Source organism: Camellia sinensis, chromosome 5 (genome assembly GCF_055761805.1).
Source record: "Camellia sinensis isolate YWXY chromosome 5, ASM5576180v1, whole genome shotgun sequence".
Taxonomy (NCBI): Eukaryota; Viridiplantae; Streptophyta; class Magnoliopsida; order Ericales; family Theaceae; genus Camellia; species Camellia sinensis.
In genome coordinates, this window is record NC_138965.1 from 121,068,863 (window position 1) to 121,096,151 (window position 27,289).

General features: G+C 35.2%; 1 protein-coding gene and 1 pseudogene across 3 annotated transcripts; one reads left to right on the top strand and one right to left on the bottom strand.

The window, feature by feature from the left end:
- Positions 1 to 391: 391 nt before the first annotated feature.
- Positions 392 to 25,305, bottom strand: LOC114295692 (Thioesterase superfamily protein). 3 transcript variants are annotated; one of them, XM_028239997.2, is made up of 4 exons: positions 24,979 to 25,305; positions 9,715 to 9,861; positions 2,300 to 2,482; positions 392 to 751 (listed from the first exon to the last, which is right to left on the bottom strand). In XM_028239997.2, the coding sequence occupies exons 1-3, from the start codon at positions 25,174 to 25,176 to the stop codon at positions 2,339 to 2,341; spliced, it is 489 nt and encodes a 162-aa protein (XP_028095798.2). In that variant the 5' UTR covers positions 25,177 to 25,305; the 3' UTR covers positions 392 to 751; positions 2,300 to 2,338. The 3 variants fall into 3 exon arrangements, with proteins under 3 accessions (XP_028095798.2, XP_028095797.2, XP_082725821.1); XM_028239996.2 differs by lacking the exon at positions 24,979 to 25,305 and adding an exon at positions 11,283 to 14,068; XM_082869695.1 differs by lacking the exons at positions 2,300 to 2,482; positions 24,979 to 25,305 and adding an exon at positions 11,283 to 13,469.
- On the top strand, positions 5,013 to 6,355 carry LOC145790370 (F-box protein At1g67340 pseudogene; annotated as a pseudogene).
- Positions 25,306 to 27,289: the final 1,984 nt, after the last annotated feature.

Below are 27,289 nucleotides of genomic sequence, written 5' to 3' on the forward strand. Positions count from 1 at the left end.
CTGCTACCCCCATCCTCTTCCCAACACCACCACTACCTCCAACCTATCACCGCTCTACGTCTACCTCGCTGCTACAACCATCAATACCCATCACAACCCATACAATCATTAATACATTAGTTTTAAAGACTCAATCAAATATAAGAAAATAGTTTCTACAGAAAATATTTTTCGAGAAAAACAAAATTTCAAAAATTTTGTAACTTAAAAAATATCTAACAAATTTGGTGTGCTTTAAGAAAATTTCTCAAAAACTATTTTCAGAGACGGTTTATCAAACAAATTGAGTCAATTTTTTTAATTTTCTTTTTTCAAGAACATAAAACAAAAATGTACAAAACTCATCATAACTCTCTCTCTCTCTCTCATGTAAAAGTTGATGATGGCCATGTGCCGATCAAACATCAAGTATTCAAGATTGGATATATATGCTCTGATGAATAGAACTAATATTTTAGTTCCAATTTAATATGAGAGCTAGCAATTACACAAATATACATATGTGCAAAAGTCTTGTACATAAAACTAAGCTTTTTGGGAACTTTGGTGTCAAATACTGCTTGAACATAATATGATTAGCAACATACTGGATAATTTATTATCTCCTTATTTGTTCCTCTTTGCATATGTTTGAGATTATCTCAACATTTGCATCGGCATCTAATAAATGGTAGTTCCAGTGTTCCAATTCCAAGCAGTTAGCACTTCTACTGCATCAATCCATCATTTGCCATTTTATCATCGAACATATCTGTTTCAGCATGAAATTTCAAAGTACTGTTAATACCACAGGCACAACAAAATCATATCATAATCAAGTGAAAAATTTAACAGTAACATAATGAACCAAAAAAAAAAAAAAAAAAGCTGGTATATTTCACTTCAATCCTTCAGCTTCTGCCAAGCATGATGAAGAAAAAGTTTGTTCTCATTACAACGGTTTAGAAGTGATCTTATCAAGACTTATAAAATCAACAGTAAAGAAACTTTTGCGATTTAGCATCATCAGCGATTCTTATACTCACTCTCTGGCAATCTCTAAATAAGCTGCTTTTTGGCTAAAAAAGCCAAAAGTAAAAAGTCTGTTTGGTTCGACTAAATAAGTAACTTCATAAATAATAAAAAAGAAGCAATTCCTGCAGATTTGTGTAGAGACAATTTCACCCTTAATACTCTTAAAATTGTGGCACAAAGTCATAAATGAATGATAGGAAATGAAAGAAATCAAGAACACATAATTCATGTAAGTTCAGAGGAAGCAATGTTAAATACAAACAGCTAGATTCAACCACACACCCGGTATAAATGTAAAAAGCAACCAGAACAACCCACAAATCTTATGAATTGGCTAAAGAATCCTTCAAAAGCAAGATGAAGGACGGGCCATAGAAAACCCATTTGCTTGGAAATGGTGATTCGTGATGGCCCAAGTAAGCAAGTACTCTCTACCTTCTCAGAGCAATCTCCAATGAATTCTCCAAACTCATTGTTAGTGTCATAGATTAACTGATTTTGTCAGCTAGCACAGGTTTTTTCCGTTAAATTGTGCTCCAATGGGCTCTCTAAACACATTTGTTTGCTAATGTGTGTTAATTGCCAGGAGCATATTAACAATGTGGAGAGAGAGAGAGAGAGAGAGAGAGAGAGAGAGAGTAGGTGGAGAAAAAGGAGAGAATGAAAAGAGGAAAAGGTGAAGACAGATGAGAAATTGGTGGGGTCCATTTTTTACATATAAAAATACATTATTCACTTAACACACATACTACCTAAACTAACAAACAAACAAGCAAAACTGAGTCTCACTTTTGTCATATATAGTACACAATTTTAACTATCACATTGGAGATGCTCTCACACCAGTTAAGGACACAGACAGAACGTGTTTGCTTGCTTTTGCTTTTTCATTCTTGTTTTTTTGTTTTTAACTAAACAATATGCACCTGTTAGCTCCTATCTTCCATATCCACACCCTCTAGATGCAGAAAACATCTGACTGCCTTATGAGGACAACTACAACAATTTTAGAAGTGAAAATTATTCCTAGGTTACATGAAATACTTTCATCAAGATTTACAAGAGCTATCTTTTCATCCCACAAGTGCAAAAAAAAAAATTCAGGATGTGTCTTGGGACAACTAATATTATATAGCTCTATTATCGGATTCTTAGTGTCACTGACCAGCAACATCTCAGATTCTCAGAGCATGGTAATGGGATGTCAAAATAAGAAGGAAAAAAATGAATTAATGATATTTCTAAGGAATTTGTGATGGGCATGTCATAGGACAATATCACATACCTAGACATTCATCCTTCATGTGTTGGCATAAGGGGAACTTCACAAACTTGCAACAGGCATGTTGTAGAAGGTAGCGCGAGAAGTATAAGCTAAACGCTCAGAGTCCTTGACTTTGAACTCAACTGCAATTACAGTCAAGTTTCTCCCACTTCTTACCACAGATGCATTAACATTCAATTCTGCCTGTGAGTAAAAAAAAATCCCCATTTAAAAGAAAAGAAGTTATACAAAAGTAAACAAAAAGAAAACAAAAAGATAACAATGACGTCAATACCATAAATTTCTGCAAGCATCAAGCATATTTGGATAGTCATATAAGCCACTCAAAATCAACAACTTAAATATCATAACTTGGGTCAGTGTATATAGGGTGTTAAATTTGATGTATGGAAAAATAGAGAGAATGAAATATGTATTGATGATTGATATTATTAATTGATATAATGTTTTTATTATTACAATGATTCATGATTCCTATATATAGAAGAGGGTGAGTGTGTAGTAGGTAAGGAGTAGGTGAAGTGGAGGTGGTAGTGGTGTAGTGGGTTAGATTTAGTGGAGTAGGTTTAAGTAGGTGAAGTAGGTGATAGGTTTTAACAGCCCCCCGCAAATTATTAATTGATATAATGTTTTTATTATTACAATGATTCATGATTCCTATATATAGAAGAGGGTGAGTGTGTAGTAGGTAAGGAGTAGGTGAAGTGGAGGTGGTAGTGGTGTAGTGGGTTAGGTTTAGTGGAGTAGGTTTAAGTGGGTGAAGTAGGTGATAGGTTTTAACAGCCCCCCGCAAACTCAAGGGGGATAGGAACTAACCAACTTGAGTTTGGAGAGAGTTACAAAACAAGAAAATACATAAAAATAAAAGAGGATAGGTGACACTGTATGGTCGTGTCAGACCATTGGTGAAGACACTGGATGGTGGTGTCATAACGTTGTAGAGGACACGGTATGGGGGTGTCATAACGTTGTAGAGGACACTGTATGGTGGTGTCAGACCGATGCAGAAGACAGTTTATGGGGTCATGTCGGACCGTTGTAGCAGACAATGTTGTGACAGTTGTTGTGACAGTTTACAGAGTCTTGCTGGACCCTTGTAGAAATTAACCGGAATCAGTAGAAACTAACCGGAATCAATGTCGGGACAGTTTACAGAGTCTTGTCGGACCCATAAAGGAGCTAACCGGAATCAATGTCGGGACAGTTTACAGAGTCTTGTCGGACCCATAAAGGAGCTAACCGGAATTAATGTCGGGACAGTTTACAGAGTCTTGTCGGACCCATGAAGGAGCTAACCGGAATCAATGTCGGGACAGTTTACAGAGTCTTGTCGGACCCCTAAAAAGGCGCACCCTCAAAAGGTGTGCCCAATCTTTCAAAAGGCGTGCCATCAAAAGGCGTGCCCAAGTCATAAAAAGATGTGCCGGACATGATGGCGAGGCACGTGAGTGCCTTGGCTGGCGCGCCCGTTTGTCGTCTGGCGTCAAGTGGCGCGCGATACGCGTGGCTGCCCCGTCTATTTAACCAAGGTTGATGCTGAGGCTGAGGCAGACAAAAAACTTCTGAAAATCCTCTGAAAAAAACTCTTCCTTTACTGAGAGAGAAACTCTGTAATACTCTGTAACCAACCCGTCTCTGAAACACTCAGCAACATGACCTCTTCTTCCCGTCCAGCTACCCAGAACATGGCCTCCTCTTCCCGTGGTCTGCTCACGCTCTTTCCAGAATTGAACGAGTCCACAAGAGAAATAACTGGTGCGGTGGCCAGTGAACCTCAACCAAACACCTCTAGTTTTGCGCCGTTGAACTTTCCGATGCGGTCGGTGGAGCAAAAAATGGCGGTGCAAACTGATATTGAGGCCAATCAGTATACTCTGAAGTCATGTGTGGAAACCATGACTGCGGTCACAAACCTGTCGCACCGGCTGCAGAGCAGGACAAATGAGGTGCAACAGTTAAACTCCCAGCTGGCTCTGCTCCAACGCATGTATAAGGATGCGCGAGCAGAGATAAGTGTGCTAAAGACAGAAAACAAGGAGCTGAAGCGGAAGGCCACCGTGATGTTCCGATTTGGAGGTCCACCATATGCTGCAGTGGAGGAGCAGGGAGTAGTGATCATGCCCAGTAGAGTGGGAAACACGGAGGCAACACCGGCAAGGGCCGCCCAGGACGGGGGCAAGAAGAAAAGATCGGCGGCAGAGTAGAGAAGAATCCCGCCTGTGGATGTGGTTGTTTGGTTTGTTTTGTGTGGTCGTTTTTTTTTTTTTTTTTTTAGTGTAAAATTGTGATCGGGGTTAATTCCGGAGATGAATAAAATATGGTTGGTGTGCAAAGCTATATGGGATGAATGGAATTGAAAAAAGATTAAAAATAATGTGAAAGAAAAATAAAGAAAAGAAATAATAAAAATTTATTTGAAATAAAAAATGAAAGATGGGGGACATAAGGAAAGTGGTTTGGAGAAAATAAATAAAAATAATAGAGTTTGAAATCAAATGGAGGAGAGATTATGTTTTTTTTTTTTTTTTTTTTTTAAATATATAATAAAAAGAGATATATATATATATATATATATAAGAAAGAAAGTGGGGAACAAGGAGTGCACCAATTAAGCTTTAGAATAAAAAAAAATTTTGGACGGTGGATGCAAAGTGAGGAGAGAGAGTGGGGTGATTAAAAAAAAAAAAAGAATGGTGGGTTGGAAAGTGGAAAGATGAGAGAGAGAAGGCATTGTGGGTGGTTGTCCATTGTGGAGGACAAACATCAGATAGAGAGTGGGTTATATTATATTCAGAAAGTGGGCGTGGGTTCATATCCCACAGAATCACACAGCTTCTCTCTTGGGTCCCCCCAGTACACCTTTGCCACAACCTTTGCCCCTTTGGTCTTTGACATGGTATGAAGTATATCCAGAACTTCTGCATCAGGAGTCAGTCCATATTTCTTGCACACATTATTCTCTCTGAATTCTTCCAGAGGTATCAAAGGTGATCCAGTGTCCTCAAAGAGCTGCTTATTGGTCGGATCGGATTTGGGGGAGAGGACATGGATGACAACAACGAGATCGCCAGCTTCGATCAGATTATCAAATGTCCATTGGAGGACAAGCTTGCTGGTTGCTGAATAGTCCATTCCAACCCCCGACGATATCGTCATCTCCATCCTCTGCAAGCTCAGTTCTTCCTCTCGCTCCCCGTCCGATTTCATCACTATCTTCCTCACATGCAAAAGGCTGAACCAGCTAGGTCTCAATCCTCTGGTTCTGTCAAAAGCCGGTTCGGAAACTTTCGCCATCAGAGCCAAAAACTGGTCGGAGAACTCTCACCGGTTTTTGAAACAATGCGTCGTCGCCGGCAACATTGAAGCTTCCTACACTCTCGGCATGATCCGATTTTACTGTCTACAAAACCGAGGAAGCGGAGCGTCTTTGATGGCAAAGGCGGCGATTAGGTCTCACGCGCCATCGCTGTACTCCCTTGCCGTGATTCAGTTCAACGGCAGCGGTGGTTCGAAAACCAACAAGGACCTCCGCGCCGGAGTCGCGCTCTGCGCACGCGCCGCCTACCTCGGCCACGTCGATGCGCTCCGCGAGCTTGGGCACTGCCTCCAAGACGGTTACGGGGCGCGCAAAAACGTCACCCAGGGGTTGCAAAACCACCAACAACGAAACAGGCCTTTGACGGGTAATAATAATCCGAGTCCGGACTCCGGGTGCCCGTTGCTGAGTGATTTTGGATGCAATCTTCCTTCCAGGGAGGTCCACCCGGCGAACCGGTTCTTGGCGGAGTGGTTCGGGGCAAGGGAGTCGGATTTGGATGATTTTGCTCACAAGGGCCCTGGGGCTCTTCAGTTTGGCATAGAAGAGAGCAGCTATGGAATTTGTGGCAGCGGAGTGAAGGTATGTGTAGAGGTCCGGCGGGCGGCCAAGGCGAGGCTGCCACCCGCCGGTGAAGTAGAATTACTAGGTTCTTAACCTAGCTCTGATACCATGTTAAATTTGATGTATGGAAAAATAGAGAGAATGAAATATGTATTGATGATTGATATTATTAATTGATATAATGTTTTTATTATTACAATGATTCATGATTCCTATATATAGAAAAGGGTGAGTGTGTAGTAGGTAAGGAGTAGGTGAAGTGGAGGTGGTAGTGGTGTAGTGGGTTAGGTTTAGTGGGTTAGGTTTAGTGGAGTAGGTTTAAGTGGGTGAAGTAGGTGATAGGTTTTAACATAGGGCATGTGTGGTGCAGCCTCTAACAAGCTAAAAGTTAATAAAAAAACTGAAGTTAAAAACACCTCTCCCTGCTTCTCAATAATCCAACTTTTTCCAATTTATTTAAGCTATTTTTGGCTCATAAGCTGTAAGCAAAAGCCATATCAAACACTTTGGCACAAATTTCCACAATAAAAAAGCTATAAGCAGCTCCATAAGCTGCACCAAACAGCCCCACTACAGATTCTGCATCCAAAGAATGCCTGTGACATGGAAGCACTACTGCCTGCCATAAATGTTGACATACTGATCAATGCATGAACAAAATTAAATAAAAATGCAATTAACTATTTCATATTCCTTCTAACTCAAGATAAGTTCATAGCTGTTCAGTCCTAGCTCGATATAGTTTTCACAATGTGCAAGTTATGCAAAATATTAGAAAGCTTTGTCCAAGCTTGGTCAAATATTAAAAAGTTACGTTCAAGCTTGGCTCAGTTTCTAACACGGTGTTGAATGCTCTGCTCAGCTTGGCTCAAATAATTACCTGCATTGTCCAGTTGCTCATCTCTGTACAAAATATTATTTAGTCAAATTAGTAGAATTAGAGGGGTACTACATGTATGTGTTACTAGTGCCTAAGTATGAGTTAAAGACTTTATTATAGTGACCTGATAATATGACAGCTTTTAAGAAAGCATGATTATAAGGTTACTTTCTTGTGACGTGTTTGTGTGAACTTTATTGCAGTGGTGCTTTGGTTTTTCTGCTCTGGTGATGTCAAAGATTCCATTGGAACGTTCTTTATGCTCATGTGATATTATGAACTATACCCTTTTCACATGCATGTCACGCAAGTCAAGTACATCGAGCCAAACAGCATCTTGTTCAAGCTCAGCTCACAAACCAAACAAGCTGTAGGTAGACTCAAGCTTGAGCTCTACTCATCTTACCTTGAAACCCACCTTCAACAAGTCCTAGGCAAGGTAACCTTGAGCCGATCTTGAGATATATGGCTTGATTTAGACCCCTACATCTAATAGCATGCTCTATCCCAACTACAAAATGTTATCCAACAAAATAAAAATGTTATTCAACCAAATAAAGCTTTATCCAAACTACATAAATTTGATTTTCTTCTCCCATTCAGCTATATCAAGGGCCATCGCCTTTAATGGATAGTGAGATATAGAACCTTCAACAAGAATCAAGGCATTCCTTCATGTTAGCCAACTCTTGGTCCCAAAACAATAAAATTGGCTTATTTTCCGCAGTCTTCTTCCCAATAGTGCCACCACTAACTCTCATAGATACTTTAATCTTATTGCATCTTGTCTTCTATTACTAATCCATTTTAAAATCTTGATTTTAACAATATTACTTTCATACGTATTCTTTGGTTAGTCAACACCTGATGCAGCGGAATACAAGGGAGACTAGATATGGTTCTAGTAAACGAATAGGGTATCAAATCCACGAGAAAATAGAACCTTGAATCCACGAGGAAGAGGAAATTCTAAATAGTATTGCATAAAAGTTGAATAAAAATTGTTTGTCATAAGGCTTACATAACTATTTATAATAATCTAAATCTTAGAGACCAAGTAAACTTGGACACCAAGATATCTAAAATTAGGAAACAATAAACTAATCTCATTCTTGGAAAACACAAAACCTAAGAAATTAGGAAAACAACTATGAAGCATGGGTACTTCAAAAAAACATGTTGTACTCGTACGGGATACTTACCGGCGTATGATACTTTGTATGCTACTTCTGCATACGTACTGGATACACGAAACAGATACCCAAATTTTTTCTTCTTAATTTTTGGCGTAGCCAAACATACCTAGTATATACCCAAGCTGTACCGTACTTCAGTTGAAAAAAATTTCTTCTACTATAGAGATAAAATTCTTTTCACTAGACTTCTTTTTTTATTTTTTGTTTTATACTTAGCATACTTTTAAAATTAAATTATGATTTGTAAGTTATTTAATATATTGACATTTAATTTTGATTTACCTTTACTTTTGGCATTAAATGTTAATTGTAGGTTGGACCTTAACAAATTAAAGCATTTAATTCATTTTTGCATTGCTCTAAATTAAAAAAAATATTTTTTTACAAGCATACCAAGCCGTACCTGTACCTTATTTTTTTTGAATTTTACCGTATCGACGTACCCGTACCCGTACCCGTGCTTCATAGGAAAACAAAATCAAACAAATTAAGAAACCTAATAATCCTAAAGTATTTATACTAACTTGCAATATTCTAAATAAAATACTAATTCTAAAATATTAATACTAAAAACATAAAAATTCCCAAAATCACGTCCTACATCAACATCCAACACTTCAAGGCATGGACTCCAAAAGCAAGTTGATGTAGAACCAGTGGGGAAATAGTGAAGGGAAGCAGAGAACAAAGAGGGAAAGGAGAAGCGAAAGGAGAAGAATAGACTGAGACGGAAGAAAATCTGCAGAGAGTGAGAGGGGATAATAAGAAAATCTGCAGAGCAAAAGAGAAGAATCGACTGACTGGAAGAAAATCTGCGAAGGAGGAGATGAGGAAGAAAGAGAGGTAAGGATTGCCAAAGAAAGAGAAAATTCTTAATCAATTCAATTATACCAAAATCTAATAAAATCATTACACCATATGTAGGGTAAGTAACAAAATCGAATAATTACAATCAAAATAAAGTCCTAAACAAATTTAAACTCTTATATAACTCAAACTCTTGTTTGTGCCTCCTTCACATTCTCCATCACACGTCTTCACTTCAAACAATCATCCAATTCATATATAGAAAAGGCCTAACTAAGACGAAGGCTGAGTTATGCAATCCTGAGAAAAATCAATAATCATAAATAATCATGTTGATGTAGTATCAGAATAAAGCAATTATTACCATAACCTCTCTAGCAATAAAAACAAAAACCCAGATAGGCTTATCAATCCAATTGGAAACAAAATATCCGAAAATCATTGCTTCCACAGTCCAAACCAAAATCACCAGGCACCATGAAAAGAACACTATCATAAATGAGCAAACTAATGTAAAATTCAACAAACCCAAATTAGGAAGATAACAAAAAACACAATTAATGTTGGTTTAAAGCATATCTAATAGAAAGAAGCATCAATTCATGCAAAACCCATGGTGAGAATTGTGAAAATGTAAAATGGAAGGACTCACATTGCGGGGAGCAGCAGACAGATAAGAGATGCCCAATTCTCCAAGAAAGAGCTCCTTATCTTTGCCTACAACAGTTCTGGCACAAGCAATTGACACCATCTCTGCCACAGACGCAACAGCCCCTCCATGCAATCCACCATAAACATTCTAAATAACACATTATTATTAATTAAACATCAAACCTTCAATTTGGTCTGAAGTGAGGTGTGGGAAACACGATATATATCATGAATCATGAATGCAATGTATTTGAAAAACTGAAAAGGAAATAAACAGTGAAAAAGCATTTCAACCCCAACTAAGGGCATCTCCAATCCTTACCCTTTGCTCATATCAAATTTAAATTCGAGTAACAATGATCAAAATCTCTCTCCACTCCTTTACTCAAACTCATACCAAAATGAGTTTTACTCCACAAATTAAGGGGGGCTCTTTTTTTACTCAAATTTCTAAAGACAATTTGGGATGATATTATAGCTTCTAAATTTACAATTGTGCCACTCGTCGAATTTTTACTCAAAACTTTGATTTTGGCAATTGAAGTACTCTATAACCAAACCAAACCAAACTAAGCCATTGGAGTACTCTATATCAAATGATATTTTAACCAAGTTTTTATCAAATTTGAGTAAAAATGTGAGTACGGGTTGGAGATGGCCCAAGCCAAAGTTAAAGATACAGATTCCTATCTTCATTTTCTTCTCTTTCCAAAAATTTATCATCAATCCAACCAGAAGGATCTAAATTTAATTTTACTTACTTCTGCTTGCATTTTTTCCAGCAATCAAACAAGACCCGGCACAACACAAAATGTAAAAATTCAATCTTTTACCATGTTCTTATTTTCACATTCAATTTTCCCACTAATCGAAATGGAGATAAGTTACCGCATTGTCTCAGCAACCAAACAGAACTTCAGAGTGTGAGGGGGAAGAAAAAAAAAAAAAACAGAAAGGATCTCTAAATTTAAAATTTGTTACTTCTGTTTGTAATTTTTTTCAGCAGCAAACAGGACCCAGGAAAACATAAAAGATGAAAATTCAATCTTTTTACAATGTTCCTTTTTACCCTTCAGTTTTCCCACCAATCAAAACGGAGATAAGTCACCGCATTTTCTCACCAACCCAACAAAACTTCAGAGTGAAGGAAAAAACGAAAGGGGTCTGATTTGCAGAAGGAAAGAAAAAGGCGAAAAAGGGGGGGAAGACTAAGCCACGTTGCAGTTCACATAATTCAGGAGCCAATACAAATTTAAAGATACAGATTCCTATCTTCATTTTGTTTTGCTTCTCAGACTTACCATCAATCCAAAACCAGAAAGAATAATTTTACTTACTTCCGCTTGCATTTTCCCGGCAACCAAACAGGACCCAGGACAACATAAAACATGAAAACTATCTTTTTACAATTTTTCTTTTTTTGTTTTTTTGTTTTAAAACCTTCAGTTTTCCCACAAATCAAAACGCAACGAATTTTCTCAGCAACCAAACAGAACTTCTTGAGAGTGAAGGGACTAAAGAAAAAACAAAAGGGATCTGATTTGGAGGAAGAAGAGTGGAATTTGGTACCATAGCGGAAGGTTTGACGGAGAGAAAGCAGGAGACTCGACCGCGCTCGATTCGATCGACCTTGAGGAGTCCCCTTATGAAATCGGAGAATAATTCCTTGGCCTCGAATTGCGGAGGAATGGTGTCAGAGGTTCCAACCCCTTTCAAGAAACCACCACATCGTTTCACAGATTCTGAGCTCATGCCCTTATCGGCGGCGGAGACGGTGGTGGTGGTGGAAGTAGCGGAGGAGGAATTCTCCATTCCTGTCATACACACTAGTACTACACATCCCCATCCATACATACGCCTGTTTTGGCAACATAGTTTGCAGTCACTTTTTTTTTTTTTGTTGGTAGTAAAAGTTAAAAGTTAATTTTTTTGTCTTTTTTTTTTATTTGGGACGTTAGTTTTTAACCAACGGTGAAATTATAATTTTACTCTCATGGGTTAAAATGTATTACATAGGTGAAGTTGTAAATATTTTAAATAAATGGGGGTAGTTTGATTATTTTATTATGATTTGACATCATAAATAAACATTAATCAAAAAAGTCAAAAGTCACTTTTTACCAACTTCCCAAATCATTTGTCTAAAAAAGCCAAAAGTTTGGTTAAAAGCCAAAAAATCACTTTTTATTATCTTCTCAAAATAATCCATACAATACAAGAGAGATTGTTTGGTTTGTGTTTCTCAAAAATTTTTAGGAAAAATTCTCTATAAATAAGTTTTTAAAAGTAATCAAATCAAACAAATTTTTTCAAAAAAAATTCCCAAAACTTGTTTGGTTTATAAGTTTTCCAAACAAATCTCTCTCTCATACACATCAAATCAATCATTTTTTCTAAAACTCTCTCTCAAAATAAATTTTCAAAACATCTTTTGAAAAAAAACCAAACCAAACAACTTTTCGTACTTTTTATCTCTAAAACTCATCTCCCAAATTCAAACCAAACATACCCTGTGTGTGTATTTTGGAAGAGGAGTTGACTTTTAAAATTAATTTGAGGAAAATATTAAATAAATGTTTGTGGAAAATAAAATAAAATAAAAACTATAGGTTACATTCTGGTAAACAAAATAAATTGTCAGTTTTTAATTTTATCAATTTAAAATATAATTTTCATTTATTTATTCTTAATATAATTATTAACTATTTTTATTAGATAAAATTGATAGAAATTTGTATTTTAATCATTAAATTGAATGAAAAAGAATCTTTTACTTGTTTTATGTATACCTACATTCAGTTTAATGGTTAAAATATATATTTTTTTGTCAATTTTACTTAACAAAAATATGTAAATAATTTAGATTGAAAATAAATAAAACAAATTAATATTTAAATCAATAAAATTAAAAACTTTTTATTTTTGCTATAAGAGTCAAACTCTAGGCTGTATTTGGTTATGTATTCAAACATATTTCCACCCACTCATTTGAGTGTGGTGTTTGTTTTGAACTTTCAAATTATAATTCCACATTTAATTTTGAAAACTCCTTTCTAGGTGAGAAAATTTGACTAACCCGGACGTCCCCCAAAAAATTCCACACCTATTTAAATCGGCTTTTTTTTTTTTTTTTTCTTGGGCACTTGTTATTTTTATATTATAAATAAAAAAATATTTTTGGAATTTTTTAAATTTTTATATAAGTTTTGAATAGAATTTTAGATTGTGTGTTTGGTTATGAATTGTAAATTTTTGAATCAAATAACTTTTCTAATTTCAAAAACTCAAAACTCCCTCCAAAACTCTTTTCAAAACTCATAACCAAACAAATTTTTTACACTTAAATCATAATTTCAAAACTCACAACTCAAAATACAACTCTATTCTCAAATCATACGTAGAAAACTCTATCAAACGCTATCTTAATTTATTTTATAATTTCCCTAAAATATTTTTAATTTTTTAAAATTATATTTGTTTCTATTAAAAAGAAATATCATATCAAATTTGATATTTTTTTGGAGAAATAATAATAATGTGGTTGTTTGTAAAAAAAAATAAAAAAAATTCACATTAATGATAAACTTTATAAATTTTAATAATTAAAGTTATAGACTTTTTCATGAATCTGTAATTATTTTTGGAAAATCACACTAAACAGTAATCCCCCCCCCCCCTCTTTTTTTAACCAAACTTTATTTATTTATTTTTTAATAACATAAGTTTTTTTTGCAAGTATTATGTTTTTGTTAAAGTTTTTTTTGTTACCCGATATTTTTCTAAAATTTATTGGTGATATGTCTATTTTTATGAGAATATCATATTAGATCCAAAGATTGATCTTTTATGGACATAAAAACATAATCAATGAAATTATTTTTAAAATATTACTTTCATTTTTACTTTGCTGTTGCTAGATCACCATTGAAAAAGGCATCGCCATCAGCAATTGGTGATAGTGATAGTGATATGAATAGATATATAGATTGGCAGTAATGACTCTACAAACATTATCCCCTCAACTCCCACTCACTTGTGATTGGTCCAAGTAAGAAAGAGAAAGAAAAAAAATAATACAAACACATTATCAGTCTACATCACTGTAGGGGTGGTGAGGGTCTCCTTAAAAGAGGGTCCCAAACATTTTCCTATGGATTAGATAGACATATCACATGTGGACCAATAAAGGAATGACACATTGTCAAACAGGTAGGCAAATATATGACGTGGACAGATAGACAATTATTTTTTAAATTGTTGACCCTTTAGCCCAAAAAATAGACCTCGAGACTATTGCCTCAAAAATTTTGAGATTAAACTTATCTTTTTTTCTATTCATTGAAAAAAAAAAAAAACTCCAAATAAATATTAAAAAATATTGACATAAAAATATATGTAAGATTCACAATAGCAAAAGCTCTAATTATAGTGTTTATCTGGTGGTCTAGTAACAATGCTCGACACTATTAAACACACATTTGTCATATTGTCTTCCATAAACTAGACAGTATAGCCTCGTTTATTTTCAAAAGCAGAATAGAGGTGCTTGATAGTGAGGGGATTAATATTGAGGGAACTGTTAGTGAGGAGACTGCTAGTGAAGAGAATAAGAAAAATGTGTTTGTTTGATAACCAATGGACTAGTAATAATTCATATTTATTTTGAGAGATAGGACATATAAAATTATACAAATACCCTTGTTGTATTAGTATTAAATTTAAACTTATACCAACTAATAAATGCATTACCCAATTAAACTATTCAAAAAATTAAAATTAAAATCATATAATTAAAAATAATAAAAAATTTAACTATTAATCTATTTTTATTATTATTATAATTATTAAAGAAGCCAACCAATGGTTTCTCCAAAACCAACCCATGGTTTTGACAAAAGTGTTCAAAACATTAACAAAAAATATTGCCTCACTTTGTGAGTTCACCCATGTAAGGCCGACATAGAGAGAGAGAGAGAGTCAATGCCGATCGCAATACCTACTCGTCTGCTCTTTATCAACGGTGAATGGAGAGAGCCTGTGAAGAAGAAACATATCCCCGTAATCAATCCCTCCACTGAGGAGATCACAGGTATATATGTTATCTGCTCATATATATATATGTATATGTATATGTATATGTATATGTATATGTATATCGTGTATGTCTTTTGATTTGTATCTCTTTTGTCTGATTTAGTCGAAGATCGGAGCATTACTCTTCAATTTTACTGATCTAATTTTTTGTCTACACTTTTGTTTGGTTGAGTGAGAAAACCGAATGAAATACATATATATATATATATATATGATAAGAGAACACAGAGAGAGAGAGAGAGAGAGAGAGAGAGAGAGAGAGAGAGAGAGAGAGAGAGAGAGAGAGAGAAGAGAAGAGGGTAAACAAGTAAATCACTCTCCTAATACCAACGGACTAATTTTCAATACCAAGGGATGAGGCAAACTAATAATCCCAATATGCAAGGCCCATCTGAAGCCCTCCGGCTTATGAATCCATTCCCCAAATCTGTAAACAAACAGGAGGTTTGTTTACTGTTCATCATTCACAGTCCACTCCGGACTGTGAAAGAGGAAAACAAACGGGGGCCTAAGTACTCAATTCACTATTTTGACCAATGAGAATCAAGGTGGAATACCACATAAAGTCGTCACCACCAAATAATTTTTTCTACTTATATTTTAGTACTTTTTTGATTTTTTAAATAAAATATAAAGTTGAAAATTTTAATATATTTGAGATGATTTTTTAATTTTTTTATGAAAACATATGCAAAAAATAAAGAAAAAAAATATAATCTTTAATTTTTTTGTATAATTATTTAACTTTGCAATTTTTTTAACGTCTTTTTAACTATTTTAATTATTCCCAAACCAAGCATTAATTTTATTGTTTGGGGACTATATATTTTAGTTAAAAGGTCAAAAAATCACTATAAATTATCACATCACTCACCTTATTTTTCTGTACATCTCTCTACTTCAGTCACTTTGAAGTATGGACTCTCACAAAACTTGCTGCTACTAAAAAGTTCTTTGAGATAAACCCACAAAACACAAATACATGAAGGGTTAATTATGGAAGGATCCATTAGACTTAAATACTAAGTTTTATACATCTTTTAAATATACTTAAAACCCTTAAAATACTTATTATACCATCATTATTTATTTTGTGAAACCAAAAGACAACTCTCTCTCTCTCTCCAAGAGTTTCACACCATCACTAGCCACCGCCAATGTTCACTGAGTACCACAACCATTCACCAACCACCTTCATCGTCACTGATCAACGCACAACATTGTTAATCTACTGCCACCATTCACCAACCACCTCCACCGTTACTGATCTACATTTCACCACTGTCAATTTACACCCTACCATCTCCGATCTACATTTCATTGTCACCAATCCACCGCCACCATTTACCATCTCCATCGTCGCCAATCTTCACTGCAATCGTTCAGATCTAGCCATTTACAATGCCAATCTACTATCTTAGATACCAATTTGGTACCACATAAGCCAAATTTGGGAAATAAGTTAAAAGTCAGCTTTTTAATTTTTTTGGCATTTTAAAAAAAAAGCGTGTAAAAAAATAAAGAGGTGATGTGACCTTAAAAAATCAAAAAGCCAAAAAGTTGGCTTTTAACCCACATGTCAAAATAGGTATGTTTGCCGTCAAAGGCTGAGATAAAGAGGGACTAGGGGGTCATGTGCCCCCCTCAGTTTTTTTTTTTTTTTAATTATTATTATTATTTTCGTATACAAAATTTGTCCTCACTTATGCTCCTTGACTAGGCTTTTTTTTTCTTTTTTTTTTTTCCGTCAAAGGGATCATTTTCTTGTTCATTATCCAATAGCTTGTCGTCTTTGGATGCTCATTGTTGCTACTTTCGATTTGGTTTGGATGCAATCGGACTTGGTGGTGGAGGTGTGGCAGAGTTGGGCTGGGGGAAGGGTTGGGAAGAGGCGTAGAAAGGCATGGATGCTTGCGAATTATTGCTTAATGTGGTTAATATGGGGTGAGCGGTACGTCTATGTTTCGAGAGTCGCAGATCCATTTTGATTCCGGTAGTGGAAGGCGAGGTGTAGGCCTATAGAAAGGTGCACCACTTGATTGAACCTCCTTACGTCGGTTCAAATGAAGCAATAAGAGAGGACAGACTAGCTTTCGATCTTTCTACTTCCAGACTTCCGTCTAAGAATAGGGGGTTTGTTTCAACTTATCATTTCTGGAGAATTCTATGGTCTTCTCGAGCAGGTCTTTTATTTGCTCTGTGGTCACCTTTCTAATCTAACACCACAAGCGATAGCCAGGGATCATCCTCTCAATAGGACAGAAAGAAGAAATCCTCCTAGAAAGAACCTAGACGGTTTTTGAAAGCATCTGTTACTGTTGGAACCAAACAAGCCTATTTTCCCGAGAGTATCTCATCCAGTTCTGTGGTTGGAGCGACACTATGTTGCATAGTTGGGTGACGGTTGTTGATTTTGTAGAGAATTTGATTAATTAGTGTTTGGCTGTTATAGGCTTGCTTTTTGTATTATTTGTATCGTCTTGATACTTCTCTAATAAAATTCATTCATTTATTTATCAAAAAACAAATTATCTACTAAGTTGATTTAATACGCAATTATGTCTACTTATTAGTAAGAGACACATGATCATTTAAAAATAAATAAATTAATAAAATGAATATTCCCTTATGATTGAAATAACACACCACATATAAAGTAGGTCGAATATAAGATAATTTCTTCATTGTACCACTGCAAGAGCAACCGACTCACACCAAACAATCTCTTATTATTATTATTATTATTATTATTATTATTATTATTATTATTGTCATTGTTATTAATCCCTTAAATTTTGAGAAAGAACAATGAAAGAGGGAAAATACAATAAATTTCTTTATTTATTTCTTTCTTTTATCAAGAACCGTTCTTAGGCATGGTTTTTGGGCAAATTTCAGCAGTGTAAATTCAGAATATATACGGCTGCTCTCTAGTCTCACATATCGGGCAAGGCAAAATAAGACATCATAACTTGAATCGTGACTTACAGCTCATTTGGATCGGGTGTTTTATAAAGAAAAGAAAAAAAAAAAAGCATTTCACTTGATTCATGCTCAGTAGCAATCAAATTAGAGGGGGCACTTATTAATTACAATATCGAAAATTTTTACAAAAATATTTCACACAAGTTTTTATGATTTATTTCCAGAAACATCAAAAAATAATATTATTTATAACTAGCGTATCACGGACAATATAAAAAATGTAGATATAAGTCTTAAAACAAATTATATAATAATAAATTATTTTTTTATACAAAATTTGATTAAAAATTCAATCTAATGGTAATACCATGTCATCATTAATATGTGATATCACAAACTAATGGTAAATAAACACATAGAGAGTGAACCTCACATGTCAAATATAACTAACAATCTAATAAATTTCACATCTTTATAGTGAGATTACTCATACTTGTATATCAATAATAATGAAATCACCGTTACATTCAAAATTTTCATAGATAATATGGTTTATAATAATCTCTTCATTTTCAATCAAAATAACCATTATTGTTCTCATAATTTTTAAAATGTCATTGACATTTCATTCTAATAACATTTTTATAATTTTTTTTATTTAAAATATTTTCTTTATATTTGCAAAAAAAAAAAAAAAAAACCAAAATCTAGAGGGGGCACGTGATCCCCTAGTCTCCACTTCCCTCCACCACTGCTCATGCTACATGTTTGGATGAATAAAAAGAAGTTGAGTGAAATAAAAAGAAAATCATTTATCTTATAATCCTCATTTTGAATCTCTTCCAAAGTGAAGAGATTGGAAAAGAAAAAATTAACAAATTACTATTTTCTTATAATAACAAAACTGCCACTTTAAATATAGAATTTTAAAAAATAAAATAAAAAATGACGCCTAGCAATATAGGGTGAAACAATTTTTTTATTTTTCTTTTATATTGTTTGAATCAAACAAGATACAAGAACCAAACCATTCAACTTAGTGGTTATTTTGCATTTGTGGTGTAATATTGCAAGTTCAACTACTATAGAGATGAGTTTAATACCTTTTGTAGAGGTGTATGTACTTCCCCCATTATAGGAGCTGTATGTAGTTAATTTCTTTTCAAGTTTGGGCTAACTAGTAGTGTTTGTTGAGTTTGGTGGCGGGTTGGCTTTCTAACTATTATTGGGTTAATATAATATTTTTTTATATTTGTAATACCGATTGACAAAATAATAATAATAATAATCAAAGAAGATAGAAGAGACATAATTATTATTTATTTTCTTTTCTTTCCAATTTATTCAAAACAAGAGGAAGAAAAATCATAATTTTTTTTTTTTTCTCCTAAATTATGTAAGATCCATTTGGTATCATCTATAAGTTAAACTTTATGATTAGACCTTAGATTATTAGTTTAAAAACTAAGACATTTCGTTTAGTGGTTGTGTATATATCTTTTATAATGTGAGATATCAAGTTCAACTCCATGAAAAAGAGTTTTATATGGTTTGTGTTATTTGTATAAAATTGTAACCAAACATCATTAGTAAACTTTTTTTTTTTGGTAGTAAATAACCTAAATAAATTGATTTATTAGTATAATCACTTCTTTATTTTATCTCTTAATTTTTCAAAACAAATTCGAGGAAATTAAAATAAAAAAGATGGTAAATTACAAATTTACCCCTGAAGTTTGCCTAAAATACGAATTGCCTTGTGATTTGAAAAATTACAAAGACTCCCTCGCCAAAACAAATTATTTAATAGAATTAACTGAAAAAATAAAATTTCTAATTGCTCTCCTATATGGTAATAAAATTACTCGATTTATTAATTGAAATATATTTATGATATTATAAAAAACTACTAATTGGTTTTATGATTTACTAATAAAATGGACTCATTTGTTATGAAATTATAAACTTCTATGGTTGGGATGTGATTTTCAAAATCAAAATGGGTAATTCGTATTTTAAACAAATCTCTGGAGATGTATTTGTATTTACCCCAAAAAAATTAGGATTTGACCATTTTAACAAAATAAATTCTTAGTTTTAATTTTATCAATTTAAACTCTAATTTTTTTGATTTATTTTTAATCTTAAACTATCAGCCTATTTTTGTTAATTAAAATTAATGAAAAAAGATATTTTAATCATTAAACTCCATATATATACGCATAAAATATCTAAAATATCAATTTTTATTGAATTTAACGACTATTTTTTTTCAATTTTACATAATCAAAATAGACAAATAATTTAGATTAAAGACATTGAAAATTTAAATTTAAATTGATAAAATTAAAAAATTATTATTTATTTCGTTAAAAGGTGAATCTCTTTTTTTTGGCTCCATTGATTCCATTGGTCCATGGTAATGACATAATATTACGGTCAATATCTATAATACGTAGCTAACTCAAGAAATTCAAACAAAAAATCCATCCAAAATAAGAATTCATCCCTTTTTGGCTAGTTTTTTATGGTTTTTTTTTTTTTTTTTTTGAAAAAATGTACAAAAAAAATTGAAATGTGATGTGATCTAAATAAGTCAAAAAATTAAAAAAATTGACTTTTACCCTAGTTGCCAAAATAGGCCTATGTATTTTGTGAATATTTATCAATCATATTAAGGCTCATTGGTAGAATATTTATCAATTATATTTGTTTTAAAAAAATATACGACAAAAATAATTTTAAAAATAACTATTTATTTTTTTTAATACAAATTTGATTCAAAAGGAGGATAAATATAATTTTAATCCATTTATTTTTTTATAATATAAATTTGATTCAAACATATAGTTACATCTTGATTTTTTATATGAATATTCTAATTAATAATTTCTAAAATGCGAACAGTTTGAATTATCAAAAGTAGTTTCAAAATTGATTTACCAAGTCAATCACTTTTTCAAACCAATTTGAGAAGCCAAACCGGGTTCGTTTGGGATGTGGGTTGACTTTTTAACTATTTTAGCTAAAAATGTTAAGTTTTTTTTAATATATTTTTGTAAGAGAAAAAATGAAATGATTATGGTTTAAATATGACATTTTATCTTATTAACTTTTTAACTTATTTTATATTTTTAGGATTAAAATATCCTTTTAGCCCCAAAATTTGCTATGCCAAATGAGTGCATAATATGGTCCGATCGACGATCGATGAGCTTTTTGGACCACCCTTCAGAAACTAGCAATTGAGAATGAGTATCCTTGGCTTTGTCTGGAGGATTTGAACAAAATTGGATGGTCATGGGAGAAACAAGGTTCGCAGGGAGGTAATAGAAATCGGATGCAGATGTTCCAAGACTTATTAGCTGATTGTGATTTGATGGACTTGGAATTTAAAGGGGCTCCTTACACTTGGACAAACAATCAAGAGGGTGATGCGAATGTTTGAGAACGCTTAGACAAGGTGTTGGTGAAAATGGAATGGCGACAAATGTTCCCCTATGCCCAGGTCTTCCATGAAGCTTTGATCGACTCCGATCACTGTCTTTTATTGTTACATTGTGTTGTGCCTCCAAAATGAGTTCCTCGTATCTTCAAGTTTGAGAATATGTGGACTACTCATCCTGAGTGTGAGGAGGTCATTAGTTCATCGTGGGTTGGGGGATCAGTCGGCTCTCCTATGTTGCATTTGTCTCAAAAGCTCAAAAATTGTAGCCACAAACTGCTGGCTTGGAGTAAGATGAGTTCTGGGGATAACCGCCTAAAAATTAGAGAGTTGAAAGAGCAAATTCGGAAACTCCAAGCACAGCCTTACTCAGTGGATAGGATGGCTTTAGATCGGGTGTTGCAACAAGAGCTGGCAGTAGTTCTGAGTCAAGAGGAGATGTATCAACATCAACGCTCTCGAATTAATTGGCTAACTTATGGGGATAGGAATACTTCTTTTTTCCATGCCACGGTCATCCAAAGAAGACAACGAAACCAACTACTTAAGCTTAAAACCGAGAAGGAGGGTCTTTTAGAATCTGATGATGAGATTAATGACCATCTGCTTTCCTACTTTCAAAATTTGTTTACAGCAATTGATGAGCGTGATCTTTCAGAGGCTCTGCTGGTTATCCAAAGGGAGGTATCCACTGAAATGAATATGAAGCTCATCAAACCCGTATCAGATGATGAGATCAGGCTAGCTGCTTTTCAACTAGGCCCTCTCAAGGCACCAGGTTCAGATGGCTTTCAAGGCATCTTCTACCAAAAACACTGGGCGATTGTGGGTCCGGAGGTGTGTTTGGCAATTAAAGATTTTTTCGATCACGGCTCCCTCAATACCGAGTGGAATCATACCAATTTGGTTCTGATCCCCAAGATTGTGGCTCCGGAGAAGTTGAATCACTATAGACCAATTAGCCTATGCAATTTCAAAATGAAGATCATCACAAAAATCTTGGCTAACAGGCATAAGCGCTGTCTTCACAAGCTTATCTCCCCAAACCAGGCAGCTTTTGTTCCAGGACGGCAAATCCAAGATAGCATTTTGGTGGCCCACGAGGGCTTTCACTTCTTGAAACAGAAAAAGAGGGGCGGACAGGCTGATCTAGCTTTAAAGTTAGACTTTAATAAGGCTTATGATCGTATTCAGTGGGATTTTCTACAAACTGTGCTGGAACGGATGGGTTTCCATGTAATATGGATAAAATGGGTGATGGAATGTGTTTCTACCGTCCATTTCTCCATTTTTGCCAATGGGGAAAAAGGGGCTTCTTTCAAACCCTTGTGCGGACTTGGGTAAGGAGATCCACTGTCGCCATACTTGTTCTTGTTAGTGGCTAAAATTCTATCTAAACTAATTGACAAAGGCCTTGCTAACAAGGATTTTTCAGGCATCAAGATGCATAGGCATTGTCCCATCCTCTTGCATTTGTTCTTTGCGGATGATGTCCTTCTATTCCTCCGAGCCCGTCATACGAAATGCCTGAATATGCTACGTACCCTACATGTCAATAGCAGTGCTTCGGGTCAATTAATTAACTTGGGAAAGTCGGAGGTTTTTTTCTTGACAAATGCCTCTCAAGAGTTGCAAGATCAGCTGTGCACTCTGATGGATATCCCGTTAGCCAGCCCAAGGGTTAAATATCTAGGGCTACCATCTTGGTGGGGTCGTTCAAAAGCTGAGGCTTATGGTTTTTTGGTCAACAGAATGTCTGCAAAGATGCAAGCGTGGAAGGGTAAACTCCTATCCCATGCGGGAAGGGAAACTTTAATCAAGGTTGTTGTCCAAGCTATCCCATCTTACGCCATGGCCTGTTTTTCTTTCCCGAAATATTTCTGCAACAAGATCAACAAAGCAATTCGGAATTTTTGGTGGAAAGGCGACCCGATGAACAAAGGAATCTCGTGGGCCAAGTGGGAAAGTATGTGCCATTCCAAGCTCCTTGGAGGTTTGGGGTTTAGAGATTTCTCTACTTTTAATCAAGCTATGCTCATTAAAGAAGGGTGGCGGTTGCTCTCCAATCCACACTCTTATTGGGCCAAGATCTTTAAAGGACTGTATTTTCCTCACTCCACTTTCCTCCAAGCCTCTTGAGGAGCTAAAGCCTCTTGGGCATGAAATAGCTTGCTTGAGGGGAGGGCTCTTCTTTCCAAAGGAATTTGGTGGCAAGTCCAAGATGGGAAATCTATTCTGTTTTGGGAAGACAAGTGGGTACCTATGGGAAATTTCAAGCTATCCTCTCTACAGCCGCCACATTGCAGCATTAACCTGGTTTCAGACGCTATCAATCCCGTCCATAAACAGTGGCAGGTTGGAAACATTAAAAATTCTCTATCCCCGGAGGAGATCCAAGTAATCCGGTCTATTCCCATCTCATGAGCAGATAGAGAAGACTCATTGGTTTGGCACCACAACAGGACGGAGATTTATTCTGTCAAGTCTGGGTATTGGGTGGCAAAGCACTCGGGACCAGCCGACAAGCTCATTCCATACTCTGGATGGTTTTTGGAAATTCGTTTGGTGTATGGAAGTCCCACCAAAAATCAGACATTTCTGGTGGCAGGCTTGAAAGAATTTGTTGGCTACAAGGGCAAATCTGTACAGACGTCGGTGTTCAACATCCCAGGTTTGCCCCATTTGTTTAAAGGAGGATTAATCAGTTGAACATGTGCTTTTTGACTGCACTTGGACCAAGTCGGTGTGGTTTGGTAGCTTACTCAATCTCTGTATTGAAAAAGGAGATGTGGCAAACGTTCTCAAATGGTCAGTGGAGTGGATGGAAAAAGACAGACAAACTGCAACAGGCAGTCTGTTCTTGAGCAAAATAGCTTGTATTGGTTGGTACATCTGGAAGACGAGGAATGCTTTCTTTTTCTCCCAGTCAACCCAAAAGACACCATTGATCAAATTGCCCATGCCTGAAGGGAAGGGACAACTTTGGGTCTTGGATCCTTTTCTTCTAGATCCGATGCTCCTCCACAACCTCGACGGGATCCCCCGCCAAACACAGTACCAGTTGGTGATTTTAAAATCAACTGTGATGCAAGCTTCAATCAAAGCACTTCACAGGCTTCTGCAGCGGCTATCTTAAGAAATTCAGCGGGGTATCTCATTGACGGAATGGTCTCATCCTTTCAATCTTCCTCTGCTTTTGCGGCTGAAGCACAGGCTGTCCGGTTGGCAACTAGTCTAGCTCAAGCTTCTAATCTTTCATCAATCACCATTGAAAGTGATAACCAAGCCGTCATCAAGTTAGGAGCCTCTGAGAACGTCCCTCCTTGGGAGGTCCTAGCAATCCTGCTTGACATTCGCCACCAAGTTAACCAGTGCAATCTGAAGCTCAAATGGACTAGGAGAGTCCACAACAGGGCAGCGAATTGGGTAGCAACGACTTATGCTAAACAGGGGCTACCACCTTCATGTTGGGTTTCAGATCCTCCCTTTACTCTTGCTGAAATTCTCAGAAATGATGTAATGGTTTCCTGATGTTGCTGCTTTTATATATTCCTTTCCGTCCAAAAAAAAAAAAAAAAAAAACGAGTGCATAATATTGGCAATCTAAACGTTTTTAGCAGATTGATTTGTAATGTAACTAACTATAGATGTTTATATGCATATTGATTTTTGTTTTCATGTATTATCAGGTATGAATAAAGAAACACATTTTCTCACCATCCAAACAGAAGGGGATCTGAATTGGGAGAGGATACGAAGAAAAAGCAGCAGAAAAAAAGGGGTAAAGAAGAGATGAAGTACCGTAGCGGAGGGTTTGACGGAGAGGAAGCAGGAGACTCGGCCACGATCGATGCGATCGACCTTGAGGAGTCCTCTCATGAAATCGGAGAAGAAATCCTTGGTTTCGCATTCTGGAGCAATGGTATCGGAGGCTCCGACCCGTTTCATAAAAGCATCAAAACTTTCGACATCGTCTTTGCTCATGCCCTTATTCTCCATTCCTCAATCCTTATCTTGGCTCTCTCAATTATATACTCATCAGTCCACTACACATTCCCCATTTTTTTTCCTTCCTCATTCTTATTCATTCCAAGTTGACTAAAGCACAAAAAGAAAAAGTTTCAACATAAAAGGGCATCTCAACTTTTCAATTTTATTTTTATTTTTATTTTTATTTTTTTTAATAAATCAAGTTGATAATTCAAAATAATTTACTCTAATGGTGATACTTCTATTTTTTTTTTATCCATTTTTAAATTTTTTTTTGAAGTACCCAATTTGTTCCAAAAATCTCTTTTAATCAATTCAATTGAAAAAAAAATTGGTATCAAATCCTTCATTATTTCACAAGGGAGAGGCTTCTCAGTTGGGTATCCCAACTAGAGGTGTTGTTGGACCTCCATGGGTCTACCACAAAATCTGTATTGATAATCTAAATCGTTGAATATGTAAGATTCGTTGAGTATTTCATCATTGTAAAAAATCACGGTGATCGGATATCAATAGCCACTTGATTAGATTACATTTGTGTAAACAAGTTATTTTGAAAATTATACTTACCGTTGATGCAAATATGATTTGATCAAGTGGTTATCGTTGACACAAATGTAATATAATCAAATGGCTATCAATATCCGATCAATGTGATATTTTTACGGGAATTAAAGTACTCGACGAGTCCTATATAATAAATAGTTTGGATTATCGAAGCGGACTCCGTGATGGGCTCACAGAGGCCCAACAACACCCACCAGTCCGATTTGGACGGGAGAAAAGCCTTTCCCATTTAATAATATCATCAAGCTTAATTAAAAAATAAATAAAAATTTGTTGAAATTTTGATATAAGACGTGATTCATTTAAAAAACAATTATAAAAATTAATTAGACACAAGTATATTAAATGTATTGAATCTCATTTTTATTAATTTTTTTTAATATCAAAATGAAGGATTTAAAATGCTATAAATTCCTATAATAGAAATTGACCATGTCTGCTACTAACAAAGCAGTTGTACGAGTACGAAATAATCTTCTCGTATAATCCTGTTAATCAAATTGCGCTCCTCCAAGCGTCGTCGCTTTACTCCCTAAAAATACAAATGTGAGCTAGCCGACGGGTGTGTGCCGGATACCTCTCCGATGCCTAAGTAAGCAAAATAGACAAATAGTCAAAGCTCTGTGTATTCGGGAATCAAAGTTGTGTGTTACCTCTGCATAGGTTATGTTGTGAGCTTTTATAGTTTTTGCTTGGCATAATCCTAGTAGGACTCTTATTCCTCCATGTAGAGTCCTCCTAGGAATCACACTCCTAAAAGATAATGTTTATCTTTCAACACCCCCCTCACTACTTAAACCAAGTGAGATGTTTTTACCTCGGTTAGATGACAGTATGACCGTGCTAACACTAGCCCTTTGTCATACTTAACATAGCGCATTTACATGCAACACGTAGCTCAGCTCTTGTTCACTTGTACCTCGGTTTTGTCTGTTGAGACCGAGCTAACTACAGCAAGCTTTGACCGCGCTAACAAGAGCAAGGTCCACCATAAGAAGCCCAAATACCTCGACTCCGAATATTATGACCCAGCTAATTATCATCACTCCGATAGTGGTGACTGTAACCATACTTGGACCGAGCTAACACTAGGTCTACTCGCTAAGCCCTTTTCACCACGGCCCATAGAACGGCCTATTACTACGCCTGGGCTTAGCTCGGCCTTAATGCTCATAAAAACTCCCTCTCAGCAATGATAGAGTTGGTGGGGCCTTCACTTCTGGATAAGCTCTCCTACGTAAATATTCATTCATACTCTTCTTGTGAGTTTCCATTTACACTCACTTTAATGATTTAAATCAGTTACTTAATGAATTTTATAGTAAATATTATCTATATAAGAAATTAGATTTATTGAATAACTATAAACATAGAAATAAATCACGTTTTGTTTTACAAAATAAATAGTTTAAGTTTACAATTCTATCTACTTTCATTTTAGGGTAAATTACACTAACACTCTCTGAGATTTGGTCCAATTACATCCCTACCCCCTGACATTCTAGAAATTACATTTCCACCCCTGTGGTTAATAGTCACATTTCACAAATCCCCT

Coding starts and splice junctions, on each gene's coding strand:
- LOC114295692 (XM_028239996.2), bottom strand. CDS start 11,567: ATGTATGGATGGGGATGTGTAGTACTAGTGTGTATGACAGGAATGGAG. Junction 9,862..11,282: donor CCGTCAAACCTTCCGCTATG/GTACCAAATTCC, acceptor TGTGTTATTTAG/AATGTTTATGGTGGATTGCA. Junction 2,483..9,714: donor TGTCTGCTGCTCCCCGCAAT/GTGAGTCCTTCC, acceptor TTTTACTCACAG/GCAGAATTGAATGTTAATGC.